We start from the raw sequence: 14364 nt of genomic DNA on the forward strand, positions 1-14364 counted from the left end.
TACTTTGGTAGACGGTTGCACGGATTTTTGGCGATTTACTTTGCCGCAATTGTTGGCACGGTTTTTACAATCGTCAGCCATCTTGAAAAACACCGTTTTTACGTTATTTTCCGCATAATAAAGTATTCGAAACTTTAAAAAAATGAATATCGTTAAAGATAATGGATTAATTTTTTTGTTGAAAACATTGTTTTTTAAGATGGCAAGCAAATGTAAATAAATACATTTACTATGAGTATAAAATACTAAAGTAAGGTTAAATTATTACTTTCATATAGCACGGAAATAGAATAAAAATACAGCTATAAAAACATTGAGCCAACATTTAATTCAATTAAAATATTACGTAAATTGAATATTGAATTAAAAACCATCATACCAACGTTTAAAAGAATTAAAATGTTACTTAAATTAAATACTTTAAAATAAGAACACTTCGTACACTAGAGCTAAAATGACAGCAATTAGTTTATTGTCGGTAAAAAAGGAAGAATGTCTAATGCTTTTCTTACCGTTACAGCAGTTATTTCTTCCAACATGACCACAATACCATATATGGCCGTCCTCAGAATCGTCTCTTATAAGAATCTTCATCTGCGATCTACATTTTCGCACTTCATTGAAGAAGCAATTATTGAGGTTTCCTCCAAAAATTTTTAATAAATTTCCTCTGACCCTTGTAAGAATTTATAAATAAATCTTTGATTAGGAAAGCCAGGCTGGCCAAAATAAGGTGTTAAAGGACAATTTTTTGATTCTGATACCAATAATTCTTGGTACTTATCAATAACAACGTTCATCTTTGAAAGAGACATCTTTGAAGGAATTTGAAGATATGAATTAAATTTTAACAAAATTAAATTTAAAATTGTGCGGTAATCCAAAAATTTTCAGCAACCTATCAGGGAGCTGATTACAGCTCTTTAATGCACAAATATTCTATAACTAATCAGAGAGCTGATTACATCATGCCTAGAATTAAAATTATTTAAATAATCATACATAATAAAATCATTTTAAAAAAGAAATGCTAATTTATAGATATTAAAACCAATTACTTTTAAAGTGACATCATTGATTACATCATCCACAGCATAAAATTTCATAAAATATCATAAACAATAAAATTTTTATTTCAAATAAAAATGCAAAATTAAATTGATTTTTAATATTTAGAAGCCATAAATAATATTTAAAACATGGAGTTTATGCATAATAAAAACGCCTTATTTTTTAAATAAAGAGACAACAAAGTATCATAAATAACTTATCCAGCAATGGGTTTACCATAAGTCATATTACTCGCCAAAACAAAAATCGCCAAAATCCGTGCAACTGTCTACCAAAGTAGCACCTTGAATTCAACTAGATTATTTAGTCTAGTATGGCTGTCACATTTAACTGTATTGTATTGTGCTATTTTTACTGAAAATGTAACTATGCATTACCCCATATTTGATTGTAAGTATGGTTTAGGATAAATTTTTTAATGTAATTCAGTCTTTTAAAATATCTAATTATAATTAATAATAAGCCATTGAATTTTAAAGTGTGACATAGCTTTGAAATGATATTTTGCATTAAGTGTTAATAAATATTTTATGAAATTTGTTTAAATTTTATTTAATGTTTTAACATTATTAAACTGTATAACTCTTATTTATACATAAAATATATGTATTCTATAATTATTTTTCAAATATTTTCAGATTTAGAAAATGATCCTGCTTCATGTGTGGAATCAAATGTAATTGAACCTCATAATGAAGATCATAGTACAAAAACTCTTTGTGCTAGCAATGGTATTCATGCATGTGATGAACTCCCACCATTATTGAATAAAGTGGAATGATGAAAGACTGAAAAATAGCATTTCTTTAAAAATGTGATATGGCACGGCAGATTCCATGTTTTCTTTTATATTGGTCAGGAATTATATGAATGATATTTTAGGGGAATGAGAGTATTTAGATCTATTTAGTTTGTTTCATCTTCATTTTGTGTGTGTGTATAATAATTCATCTACAAGAAACCATTTTTAAGTTGCTATTTGAAATAAAATAGAAGTTAAAACTTTCAGGAATGCCGGTTAAAACAATGTGTAATCTAGGTATAACTATATGTATGATAGATTTTTTTAAAAAACTCCATAATACAAAATAATGGCTTTATCAAATTCAAGCTAAATATAAGTTTTCTAACTGTTGAATTCAAAAAATGCAATGCATTTTTTGTAAAATGAATATTTTCCTTTTATCAGCTTAAAAGTTAATATTTAGTATGTAATTCAAATCAATATAATTAATACTGCTTTGCATTATTATAATGTAGAATTGAACATATTTAATTCTTTGTTTCAGAGATTAATGATCTTACCCTTTCAGCTGAAAGAACAAATAAGAAAGTGGTTCCTATATTTTCATTGTATAGTTTTTTAAAACTGACATATGGTCTAACCCCATATGAATTCTCATATCCTTCCTGTTTTTTCTTAATGAAACTCATATCAAAATGCACTTTTCCACAAAATAATAATTTAAAAAAATAATATTCCTTCAAATTTTTTTTTTTTTTTTTTTTTTTTTTTTTTTTGTCTGACCTATTTTTATATTAGATAATTTATTATGCTTACTGACTTTTATATTTTCTGGAATTTATAAACAGCTATTAAAAAACAGGTAAAAGTACAGTACATTCAACATGAGGATTTAATCAGGCTAATGAGCAAAATTTACTTGTTGAGGTAATTACTGTTTTTATCATTCATTTGAATGCATTATTTTATTTTTATTGCACTTCCATAATTGAAATTAAGAAAGAGGAAGTTGGGAGTATTTTAAATTTATGGAGAATTAAATTTTAAAAGTTTTGCTTCACAATATACTTTATATTTATATTATTTTCTTAGAGATGCTTTGATTTTTGAAACCATATTTAACACTCCATCGAGCACAATATGTTTCAGAACACATTCGGGCGCTTTGAGCCTGAGAAGCACTTCTTGGTTTACTAAACTTTTGTATACCTAAAAAGTTTTTTTGGTACAAAAATTAAATAGTATCCATTATTATTAAACTTCCACAAGTTATAAAAATATTTAAGGGACAATAAAACAATTTTTATAGTCTTAATAGGAAACTATTTATATTAAACAAATTTTGATAAAATAACTTGTTGTACAAGTTGTTGTACAAGACCAATATAAAGTTGTTGTACAAGACCAATATAAAGTTGTTGTACAAGACCAATTATAAATCTAAATTTAATTAAAATTAGAACATAAGTATAATCTGTCATTCATCTGATTCATTAAGAGATATCTGTTCTTCTACTTCTCTGTTATAACATGGTGTTGTGTGACACATTTTCCACTCATATTAACTTAATCTTCTCTTACAAGTCTCTAAATAGCATGTTTCACATTTGCGTCTTTTTGGAGGTATCTGTAGCTAATCTTAATTTTGAGATTGTTCTTGGTTGGCATCGTATCTCTTTAATTTTCATTGCAGTTGTACTGGCATCCGAATAGCTTCGATGAGCAAGTTTCCCAAGCACAAGTTCCGCACACTTTATCTATATTATCTACTCCTAACTTGGTTTCATTGTAGAAACTGATTATTTCTAGTTTCTGTTTTTCACAGTAGAAAGATCAATAGCTTGGTCATCATGCAATGATGATACAAGAAGGATTTTTTTTTTTTTCTTGGAATGTGGGACACCAAAACATTTCCGTCACTGCTGAAGCCAAAATTACTGTTAGTGTTGTGGTCTGGCTTTGTCCCAAATAGAAGTTGGGTATATCTTCCAATGCCATCTTCTTCGCTTCCCTCTTGTTCTGTCTCTGATCCCACTTCACGTTCCTCTACACCATCTTCTGAAATAATAATTCTGAAAGTCATCATCAATATAGCTTTAGACATCAAAATCATCATCTTTTGACATCTTCATCTGATACCTCCAATAAACGGTGAATTTCTTCAAGATCTTGAAGGTTTCTCAAATCAAAAAAAAAAAAAATTGACATTTTGAAGCTTGAATCAAACAAATATTTTTGCTGTTGTTATGGAAATGTCTTTGTCAATTTCTGTAATAAGCAGTAATTTAAATTATGAAAACATTTTTAAATTCATGACATAATCGGCAATGTGCTTGAAAAGCCAGATGTCAATTTTTGTAAAAAGCAGTAATTTAAATTATTATAACATTTTTAAATTCATGACATGATCGGCAACGTGCTTGAAAAGCCAGAGCCCAAAAACATACTCAATTTTGTAGATAATAATAAAATATTTTATTATACAAAATTGCTATCCCAAAAAAATGTGATACAGTATTGAAAAATTGTAGAAAACTTGTCATGTAATCGGGCACAATGAGCCTATTAGATAATTTAATCTGTCAATTGGAAATAAAGAAATATATTCACTGGCTGACCTTACAACTGCTAGTGGCACTAGAAGAGGGGAAGGTAACTGGACGAGAAGGAGTGATGGTGTTTGAAGTAGGCAGGGGAAGAAAAAGTGCTTGAGGTGTGTCTAGCAGATCAAATGTGCTTGACGGTGTGTTCAAATATTTTATAAATTAACTACTTTTTAATTTTTCCGACTGAGGGTTTCTGTAACTAATAGCAAAGTTTCCTTTTCTCTTTGACTGATAGATACAAAAAGCAGTTTACTTTGATTATTTAAAACCAGTGTAAAATGTACAAAAATAACACTATTAGAAAATATGGAAGTGATATTGCAGTGTTATTTAAAAGAGTGGAGTATCGTTTATTTAAAAGACATGCAGACCATTTAAACAATTAAAATTTCTAATCAGTTGTTTAGATAGTCTACAGAAATTCAATTTTTTCTTCATAATGGTCGCTGCATGTTTCAGATCCATTTATTCAATTCAGTTATTATATTTTTTTTAGTTAATTTACTTGGTTGTTCATGTTCAGTAATTAGCAAGAACAAAGTTTCAATTCTATAATGAACTGATATAACTCTATAATGAATGTTGAAGAAAATGATAATTTGCTCAATATGGTACTGCTGATATAAAATGTATCTTGGTTTGATTTTGGCCATCAAAAAAGGATATTGGTTGAACACAAGCATATTTCAGAAATATTATGGCTACATCTCCAAGTCTGTGTAATAAAGCAAATTCTATGAATCTTTTCAGTTTCTTATGCTTTTAAAAGTTATACTATATTTATGTTGTACTAACTGTATCAGGTGTAAAAATCAATTCATCTATCTTTAGTAAAAAATGTGTAACTTAAAGTTGCTAATCATTATGTAAGCCTTTAATGCATTTTTGTTGATGGAAAGTACTATATCAGTTGTTAACTCCTGCTAGCATTGTCTTTAAACTAATACAGTAGTGTATCTTAGTTTATTAGAGGTTTTCTCTATACCATGTGATGCTATTTGATAGTGCTTTAAAGAAATTTTACCCTCAGTAAAAATATTCTTTTAAAATTAGCTGGTACCAATCCTCTCAAACCATACCAAATTCATCAGTGTAATATTCAAATTATATAGCCATTAGGCTCTATGAATATAGGCTAATATGAAGAATATGTTGCTATTGAATACACATATAGATCAACTGTAAATGTACGAAATTTTTTAATAATATATTTCGGGAAGAGAAATGAGAAGGATAATTTTAAGTATTTAGCTGATGTACACTAAAAGCTCAGCTGTATAGCTTTTAACTAATCAAAATATTTTTAATTTTTAGGAATTAAAAATTTTTAGGAAAAAAAAATTAATTGAATGATAAACTTTCGTATACATAAAGCATATACAGTCAAAAGTCGTTAATTCGGACACCCATAATCCGGACCTCAAAGCTAAAAACTTTCTGCGCATTGGCGTTTACGCGTGCGCGTAAGACCTTTACGCGCATATGCGTGTGCGCAAGTGCAGAATACGTTTTCGCGTGCGTGTTTAACGTATAACGGACGGTATATGCTAAAATTATACAATTATCTATTTCAGTTAATGTTGATGCTTGCATTATTCCTTAATCTTCGAATTGGATGCAGCTTATTATTTTTTGCAGACTGTAAGAGCAATTTTATAAAAGTAAACTTGAACTTTCGATTATGTCAATTTCCGATTCTGGAGCTCCCAAAGGATCTACAAAACGAAAGTATGTCTCGATGTCCGTCAAACAAAAAGTGGAATTGCTGCAAAAAATGGATAAAGACATGAAGAAGGACAGAGAGTTGACAGAGAGGTTAGTGAAAACGAAAAAATTTCGATTGACAAGTTAGTCGGTATTCTCGGCACAGCAATTACAGGACTTGAACAGCGGAGCTTTTTAACTGAACAAGAAATTATGTCTGTTTATAGAATTAAAGAGAAAGTATTATCACATAAAACGAAACAACTTTCATTGAAAGAAATGTTTAATAAAGTAAACAAATAAATATTAAGCTTCTTTTTTTTTTGTAAATTTTGATACCCTTTAGCTCATAATTGTTCTTTATTTCCTAAAATACGGTTTCATATTTTTAATTTTAGAATTTGTGCATGCCATCTTACGAGATTTAAACTGATGATCTATAATCCGGAAAAATCGATAATCCGGAATCGCCGAAGTCCCGACGAGTCCGGATTAACGACTTTTGACTGTACATGACTACAACTCAAACAAACAATACCTGTCACTTGACAGAGCAATTTAGCATCATATTGTATAAGAATGATGTCTTAAAACAGCCATAAGATCTTCACTTCATTTTTTTATAAAGAGGTGTAAGTTTTGTATATCTGTTTTTTCCTTTGTATTTTGAAAAATATTAAAATTTGAGACCTTCCCTAAACAGAATAGCATACAGTGGAGTATTTAGAAAATTAAGGGATCCTGTCATTGAGAAGAGAGTATGCTAATGGGCATAATATGCAGCTTTATTTGAAAACTGATAAATAGTGGTGATGCAACATGAAAAATTATGACAAGCGATTTAAGTTTTTTATATGCTGCATCTTGCAGCATTTCACATCTAAATGTGTGTAGCTCCTGTGAAAATAAGAAATTTTAATATGCTTTACGAATTCATTTAATAATAAAAAATATTACTTATAATGTATTGAAATTTAAAGTAAGAAATTAAGACTTTATTTATTATTATTATAGTTAGGTAATTTGTTCCTCCTGAAAGTTTTGTTGCTTTATTAAATATCATTTCCATTTCTAAATTTATAATTGCAATCTGCTAGAAGGAATGTATAAAAAAATTCTATACATTCAAGGTAGTCATTGAAACTTTAAAAAAAATAATAATAATTTAACTTTGTATTTATAAAAAATGTACTTCAACTTTTAAAATTTAGCAACTTGTTTGGAGTTAAAATACAGGGTGTTTATAAAGTCCCGGACCCATTCTGATGTTTAATAACTCATAAAATAATAAAGATAGATTAAAAGTAATAACATAAATGGTTAGATAGACTTAAAAAGTTTCATGACCGTTGTCAGTGAACTTCCACGTGTGCCCCCTTCATCGTACGGAGAATATCAAGTCGATATTCAATTTCACACCAGGTAACGGCAAGCATGTCGGCATCCACAAAGGCTACTGCGGTTGTAATTTTGGCATAAATTCTGGAATAAAACTTCACATACAAAAATACTAGAACAAACACATCAAAAGTAGGCACAACGTTGCAATAGTTGCCAAAAACAAAAGAGAGAAAAATGCAATTAATAAGCAGACGATATTTGGAAAAGTACAGATATTTAGACTGGAAAATTAAATTATCTGAAATTAACCACATGCGCAGATTATATTTACAAAAATAAAGATATTCAAACCTGAAGAGGAAAATATTTATTCCATCAATAAATGGCATAGGTTGGTTTATATCTTTATTATTTTATGAGTTATTAAACATGAAAATGGGTCCGGGACTTCATAAACACCCTGTATATTAGATATTTCTATGTAGTTTTTTAATTAAATTATTTGCAGAACCTTAAAAAAAAAAAAGTACAATTTCTATGTCCTGTCAAAAAGCTTAAAATCCTTACATGCAGCATTTTTGTAGAAATTTGTATGATTTTAAAAAATTTAATTCTTTTTCTTTTGAGAAGCAATTTTTATTAATAATCTTACAGTACTGAACAGTCAGTAAATTAAGGGAAATTGCATTACCGTATTTACTCACATAATAGTCTCTCTCATGTAATAGTGGCACCCCCATTTTAAAACAGAAAAAATCATCAAAAGTGTACAATATTGAAAAGTACATTTCCCCACATAATAGTTGCACCTAGACTTTCACAATGAAAAATTGACAAAAAAAAAGTGTGACTATTACACGAGTAAATGTGGTATTTGGCAAAACTGCTTCTCAAAGTTTCAATTATCCAATGCATAGCAACTGTAGGTCAGTATAAAATGAACAGAACATATACTGTTCATTCGTTATTAGTTTGTACTTATTCCCTTCAGTGCATGAGGTATAGCTTTGTCACACTCCTCCCGTATGTAAAGAAAAAGTATGAATAGATGGTTATTATATCTTTTTCATTCAAACGTTTTGAAATTTTAAGAAGCATCTACGAATAATGTAAATGAACAAAATACCTTACATATTTCAAAAAATAATCATTAAAGCCCACATAAAAAAATTTTCTCCATTTCTGCATAAATATAATTTTGCAAAAATAAAATATGTGTATCTGCTAGTCATCTATTACGAAAAAGAGGCATGTGTTTTTTAGTTTTTTACTAAGCATGCATGCATTTGATATAAATAATAATTTTTCAATTGCTGTTACAAAAAATTTTCAAGAAAATTTTGTTTTCTGTTAGTTTGCAGAATCATAATTTCAGCTTTCAGTACATGACTGCATGCATGAATGTACAGGAATAACAGAAAAGGTGGTCACAACTTTAGAGAGTGATAGAATATGAAAAGAGTATTAATTTTCATGATATAGTAGACAGTGGGATTTGAAATGTAAACACTGAAATATAGCAAATATGAAAAATTTGGAAAATGAAAAGTCGTCAGTAGTCATTATGGATATTTACAAGAAATGCTCTTTGATAATTACATAAATTGTTTTAATGAACAATCATGAACTGTAGTACATGCATCTCTATGATGACGAAGTAATCAGCATACATTTTGGAAGATTACTTTGTATTTGGATTCCAACCATGCATTGTGTTACAAAAGTTTTTACTTTTGTGATATTCTATCACTACTTAAAACTATGATCATATTTCTTCTTACATCCTGATTATCAAGTTGTATCAAAATCTTGTGGGAAATAAACCAAAAAATATTAAATCTGGGTGTAAATTTGTATGTATGGCACTTATTAAATTGAACTGAATTCAGACTGCTACCAAATTTATTACACTTGCAGTAATATTAACTATGAATAATATGTCATAATACCCAGGTCAAGTTCTATCAGTATAGTTTTTATATATATTTGCAGTCAGAAATATATGCAATTTATAATGAAAACAAATATTTCTATTAAAAAATTCATAAAATAATAGAATACTATTTAAAGTGTAAATTTTTTTAATTAATTTTAAAGAGTTTTATACTTCGTAAGTAAAATGCTTTTTTTATTGTTAAATGTTTTCGTTTCTTTTTTTTTTTTTTTTTTTTTTTTGTAGTGAAAGAAAAAATACAAGATATTGAAAATCAAACACATTTTTGCTGAATTTATATTTTTGATCAAAAAGTAATTTCTTTTAACCTTTTGAGGTCAGGGATTTTACTCCTGTAAGATCCTTAAAAAGATAGGGGGGGTTGTATCTTATCCTTTTTCCCTTTTAAGAAGTTCCTTGCTGTTGTCAACAGTTGTGCTTTTAGGTAGTTTGATTCATCCTAAAGGGAGGCTTACCTTTACAAAAAAATGGGAAATGTAGGGATTATGGTCTAAACCAGGGATTCTCAACCGGTGATACGGAGAAGAATAGGTGTTACGCAAAGAACTTTTGATTATTCAGAAATTAAAACCCCTACATCTTGATTAAGTTTTTTCTCTAACACTCATAAATTTATGTAATTCAAGGTATTCAATTTTTTTTAGATGGTACGCATTAGTCAAAAAGTTGAGAACCGCTGGTCTAAATTGTTTAGATGGGTTTTCTTCTGAAGGGAAAATTTAAAGTTGCAATTGATTCCAAATCAGACTACTCAGTGATATACAGAAGGAAATGTATATGTATACATATAGAAAATGTCATTCTATGTCTCTGTATTATGGCTCATATCTTTCTTAAAAAAGTGTATGAGAGTAAATTAATGGTTTTAATTTATCTTACAAAATTAAGTGCCTTTATAAAGTGATAACAAAAATTACTTCTATTATATTTTGAAGTCATGTTATAAAGTTCCTCTATATCTGTTATTTTATAGATATTTGTAGTTTTTTTTATATTATTATTATCAGGTTTCTATCTAATTTTTAATTCATCTAAAATTTTCATAGATTTCATGAACATATTTTCTTAAATTTACAAACATTCATGGCTTCACAAACAAAAAAACATCATGCAAATGTTGCGGTAGGCACAAATTTTATTTACCATAATATTTCCTTGCAGTGTTTAATTTGTTTTGTTGTATAGTTTATTGAAATTATCGAAATTCTTTAAAATTGTCTCCATGGAAGGAATAGTTAAAAAAATAAAAAATCATCGCTACATAAATGATTAAAAACTGAACTATATGGAAATATTAAATTTTTTCTGAAAACATAATGATTAAGAGCAAAAACTGACAATTTCAAATATGACTTGTACTATTCATTGTATTGCAAAATTTTTGTTGCAAAAACCTTTCAAATCAGAAGGGGACATTTGTGTTGTGTGTATAGTTATCGAAAGAATGAGAAGAATTTACAAGATAATTAGAAATAAGGTTATCTTCAAATTCTGAAGTTGCAGGAATGAAACAAGAATTATGGGGAAAACCGGATCCTTAACACAAAGACCTTTGAAAGAGATAAGTGGTTAAGACTCCAGGTACATAAAACTTAACGGTTCACCTGATCTTTTCAGCTTGGAAAAGGGGGGTAGGAAGACTTAAGCACTAAAGTGGACACCCCATCCTTTCAAACAGGGAATACCAAGGCCAATAAAATGGCGATCCTGTCCTAAAAAGGTTAAAGAAGTTTAGCTTCTGTAGTTTTTAAAATATTAATTGTTGCCCTGGAGTATGTCCTGATGTACATCATTTTAATTAAATATTTGTGAGTATAGCCCTGTGAACATGTAGTGTTCTTTAATACAGTGCTTCGCAACCGGTGTGCCGCGGCACACTGGTGTGCCACGAGTAGGATATAGGTGTGCCGCAATCAAATACATGTATTTGACATTTTGCAATTTTTTATCACGTATTTAATACACAATGACAATTTTTTTTCCTTAATAATGTCTATTTTAAATGTTTTTATATATTTCACTGTTGTGTGGTTGTGTGTGTGATTGTGTGTCAGCATTTGAATTTTTTCGGCACTTCCTTGATAACTCGGAACTCAAAAATATATAACTTTTTTTAAGCGCAGGAATCACATTGATAATTATTATGATTGCATATAAATAAATATGTTATGGTTTTATAATTGTATATTTTTCAAATTCAAAAAATTCAAAAAAACAAAAATTTATTGTAAATTTTGTGTATAAATCAATACATATATACATTAGCTTTTGGTGTGCCACGAAATTCCAGAAAGATTTTTTGTGCGTCGCAGGTGAGAAAAGGTTGGGGAGCACTGCTTTAATATATTCCTTTCAGGTCTATATTGTGTGATGCCATTTTTGTAGCCCACAGCTTGGATACATTTTTCATGTAGCTGTTTTGAGGATCTTTATTTTTACTCCATTGTATACATTTCTTAAGAAATAACAAAGTTGTGATTTCTTATTTCCTTTGAAGGTTCATAAATACTTTCTGATTATCCGCACACCTATAAAAACTTGCTTCATTATCCGCACACCTATAAAAACTTGCTACCTCACTGGAAACTACTTGTTTGGTTATCTATATGGCTCAGATACACTAATAAGCATTAGATACTGGTAAGATATTGGTTTGGTTTATAGCAAAGCATTCATTGGCTATCTGCCTAAGGGGTGGGATGCCTTCGTGGAGGACTTTCAAAGTGAAACTGGCTTATATACACATTATACCATGAAAACACCGATGCAGTTAGCCTGTTCATTGGGAGTTGAACCCGAACTACCAGTATTCAGCAACTTTACCACTCAGCTGCTGGTGAGCTTAAAATATTGGTAAATAATAAAAAAAGAAGCATTTCATGAGAAGCAAATTTTCTGAGGAGAAGGGAATGTTTTTACAGCCTGTGGATACTATTTCAGCTTGCTGGGTCTGTCAGATAAGTTCAGCAAGGTAGATCAAGCATTCAAACATGTGTTTGGTACATGCATTATCAGCATGAGATTTCTGTTGTTACTTGTATATTCTAAAACAGGGTTTCTTAAACTTTTTTCAGTTGCAACCTCGTTTTATCACTGAAATTTTTTGTGACCCTCAGGACCCCATAAGTATTGCGCAAATCCGACACACGCATGAGTGAAACTCTCGATGTTTTTACTTGTACTGTAATTTACTATTGTAGTTTTAGGTTGTAGAGACATTAGGCCTATTTTTTGGAAGCACCTAAGATGAAAAATTAACGCATTCGGCGGGAATCGAACCACGGACCTCTGGAATACCGGCCCAGCGTGCAGAACCACTGCACCATGAAGGACGCTTGGAAAGCAGGAGAAATACTTTATATACTCCCCTTTTTAAAGGGCGACTAGGGTGTTAGGGGACCTAGTCGCCAAATCTTGGGTGTGGGAAATCATCATCCACAATCCTTTTAGTTCGGGTGCCACTGTAGAGACATTAGGCATATTTTTTTGGAAGCAGCCAAGATGAAAAATTAACAATGCCTTCGTCGGGAATCGAACCATAGACCTCTGGAATACCGTCCCAGCATGCAGAACCACTACGCCACGAAGGACACTTGGAAAGCGGGAGAAATACATTATAGGGTCATTAATTTCTAAGTTTAAGACATAGAACAATGTGAAAATTTTAAATAAGTAACAGACGAAATGTCAGCATCACGTGCAAAGCAAGGAAAATGAAAGTTTATATTATAAAAAGGATCCGTCAAAACGTTTTCGTTTTTTTCTTTGTCTGTATTGCCTTATCTTTATCTATTTTCGGATACATTGTGTAAAAATATTTGGTAATTGTAAAATTATTATAATAAGTTAAAGAAATATCAAAACTGCTAAAATGTTTGGCGACCCCCTTAGGGGTCGCAACCCACACTTTAAGAAACCCTGAATATGCTAAAAATGTGGCATTTTTACTGAATGTTTGAACTGAAGATGCGAGTAATCACAGTACCAAATAATACATATTACTGGCTATTTTCAGTACTGAACAGTGAGATATGATTTATTTCCAACAGCAAGCATATATCTTGATGTTAAATGTTCTATGAAATGTGTATTAAATGTATAATATAATGTGAACAATTGATGTATTAAAAATATGCAATGCAAAACTCACTCTAAAAGGTGTTATTTTTTGCTGCTCATGTCACATTTCACATTAGCCGTATTTTTTATTATTTTAAATTTGTGTTAAAACAATAAATTTCATGCATGCAATCTAAAAAAAAATTCACACTCTTATATTGCATTTATGTAACTTGGCATTCATCACATCATTAATTTAACAATTGTAAAGTAAAGCTGCTTGCACCAAAAGATATAATGAAATTCTACAGAAATTTTAATTATATTTTGTGTTTTCACGTTAGTGAAATGTATCAGATTTATTTGAAAACAGCATTTTCAGTGTATTATTTTGGTATGATATGAACATTTACTTCTTATGTAAAATTACTTGCTAGCATAATTTCTGCATGTTATTTACCCAGGAAACATACAAAATTGTCATGAGATGTGCAGCTATTTCAATTTAACTCTGTGATGACATGCATATGTATTCATTGTTCTTTTTGTGCAAATAGATCTATTAATGAGCTTTTGTATAAACCTATTTTTAATAAAATATTTAAATTTTGGAGCTAGAATATTGTTTTATGTTGATATTTTATTTCATGTTTAATTTTAATAATGTAGATTCAGATTTATATCTAAGAAAAGTACAACTCAATAATATTTAACCACTCTCCCCCCCTGGTATTGCCTACAAGCATTATTTAATTCTTTCATGGAAAATGTACATATTTAATGTAAATTAGATGGGGAAAATGAAGAAATGAAACTATTAATATAATGCAGTGTTAGTCCATATCCTCCATTCCCAAGAAATTAGCCTCATATTTTGTATTTAG

The 14364-nt window shown here is 29.4% G+C and overlaps 1 protein-coding gene across 2 annotated transcripts in view; it reads left to right on the forward strand.

Annotated features, from left to right (window-relative positions):
• LOC118188496 (WD repeat domain phosphoinositide-interacting protein 2-like) overlaps window positions 1-14100 on the forward strand; it is a 75537-nt gene extending 61437 nt beyond the window's left edge. For both annotated transcript variants that reach the window (XM_035358929.2, XM_035358930.2), the window contains one exon: window positions 1710-14100. In XM_035358929.2, coding sequence (XP_035214820.1) covers window positions 1710-1852 — 143 coding nt within the window. In that variant the 3' untranslated portion in view covers window positions 1853-14100. The remainder of the gene's footprint in view (window positions 1-1709) is intronic.
• The last annotated feature ends 264 nt before the right edge of the window (window positions 14101-14364 follow it).

This window comes from Stegodyphus dumicola, chromosome 9 (genome assembly GCF_044657685.1).
Source record: "Stegodyphus dumicola isolate Sdum_Otavi_A_Nest chromosome 9, ASM4465768v1".
Taxonomy (NCBI): domain Eukaryota; kingdom Metazoa; phylum Arthropoda; class Arachnida; order Araneae; family Eresidae; genus Stegodyphus; species Stegodyphus dumicola.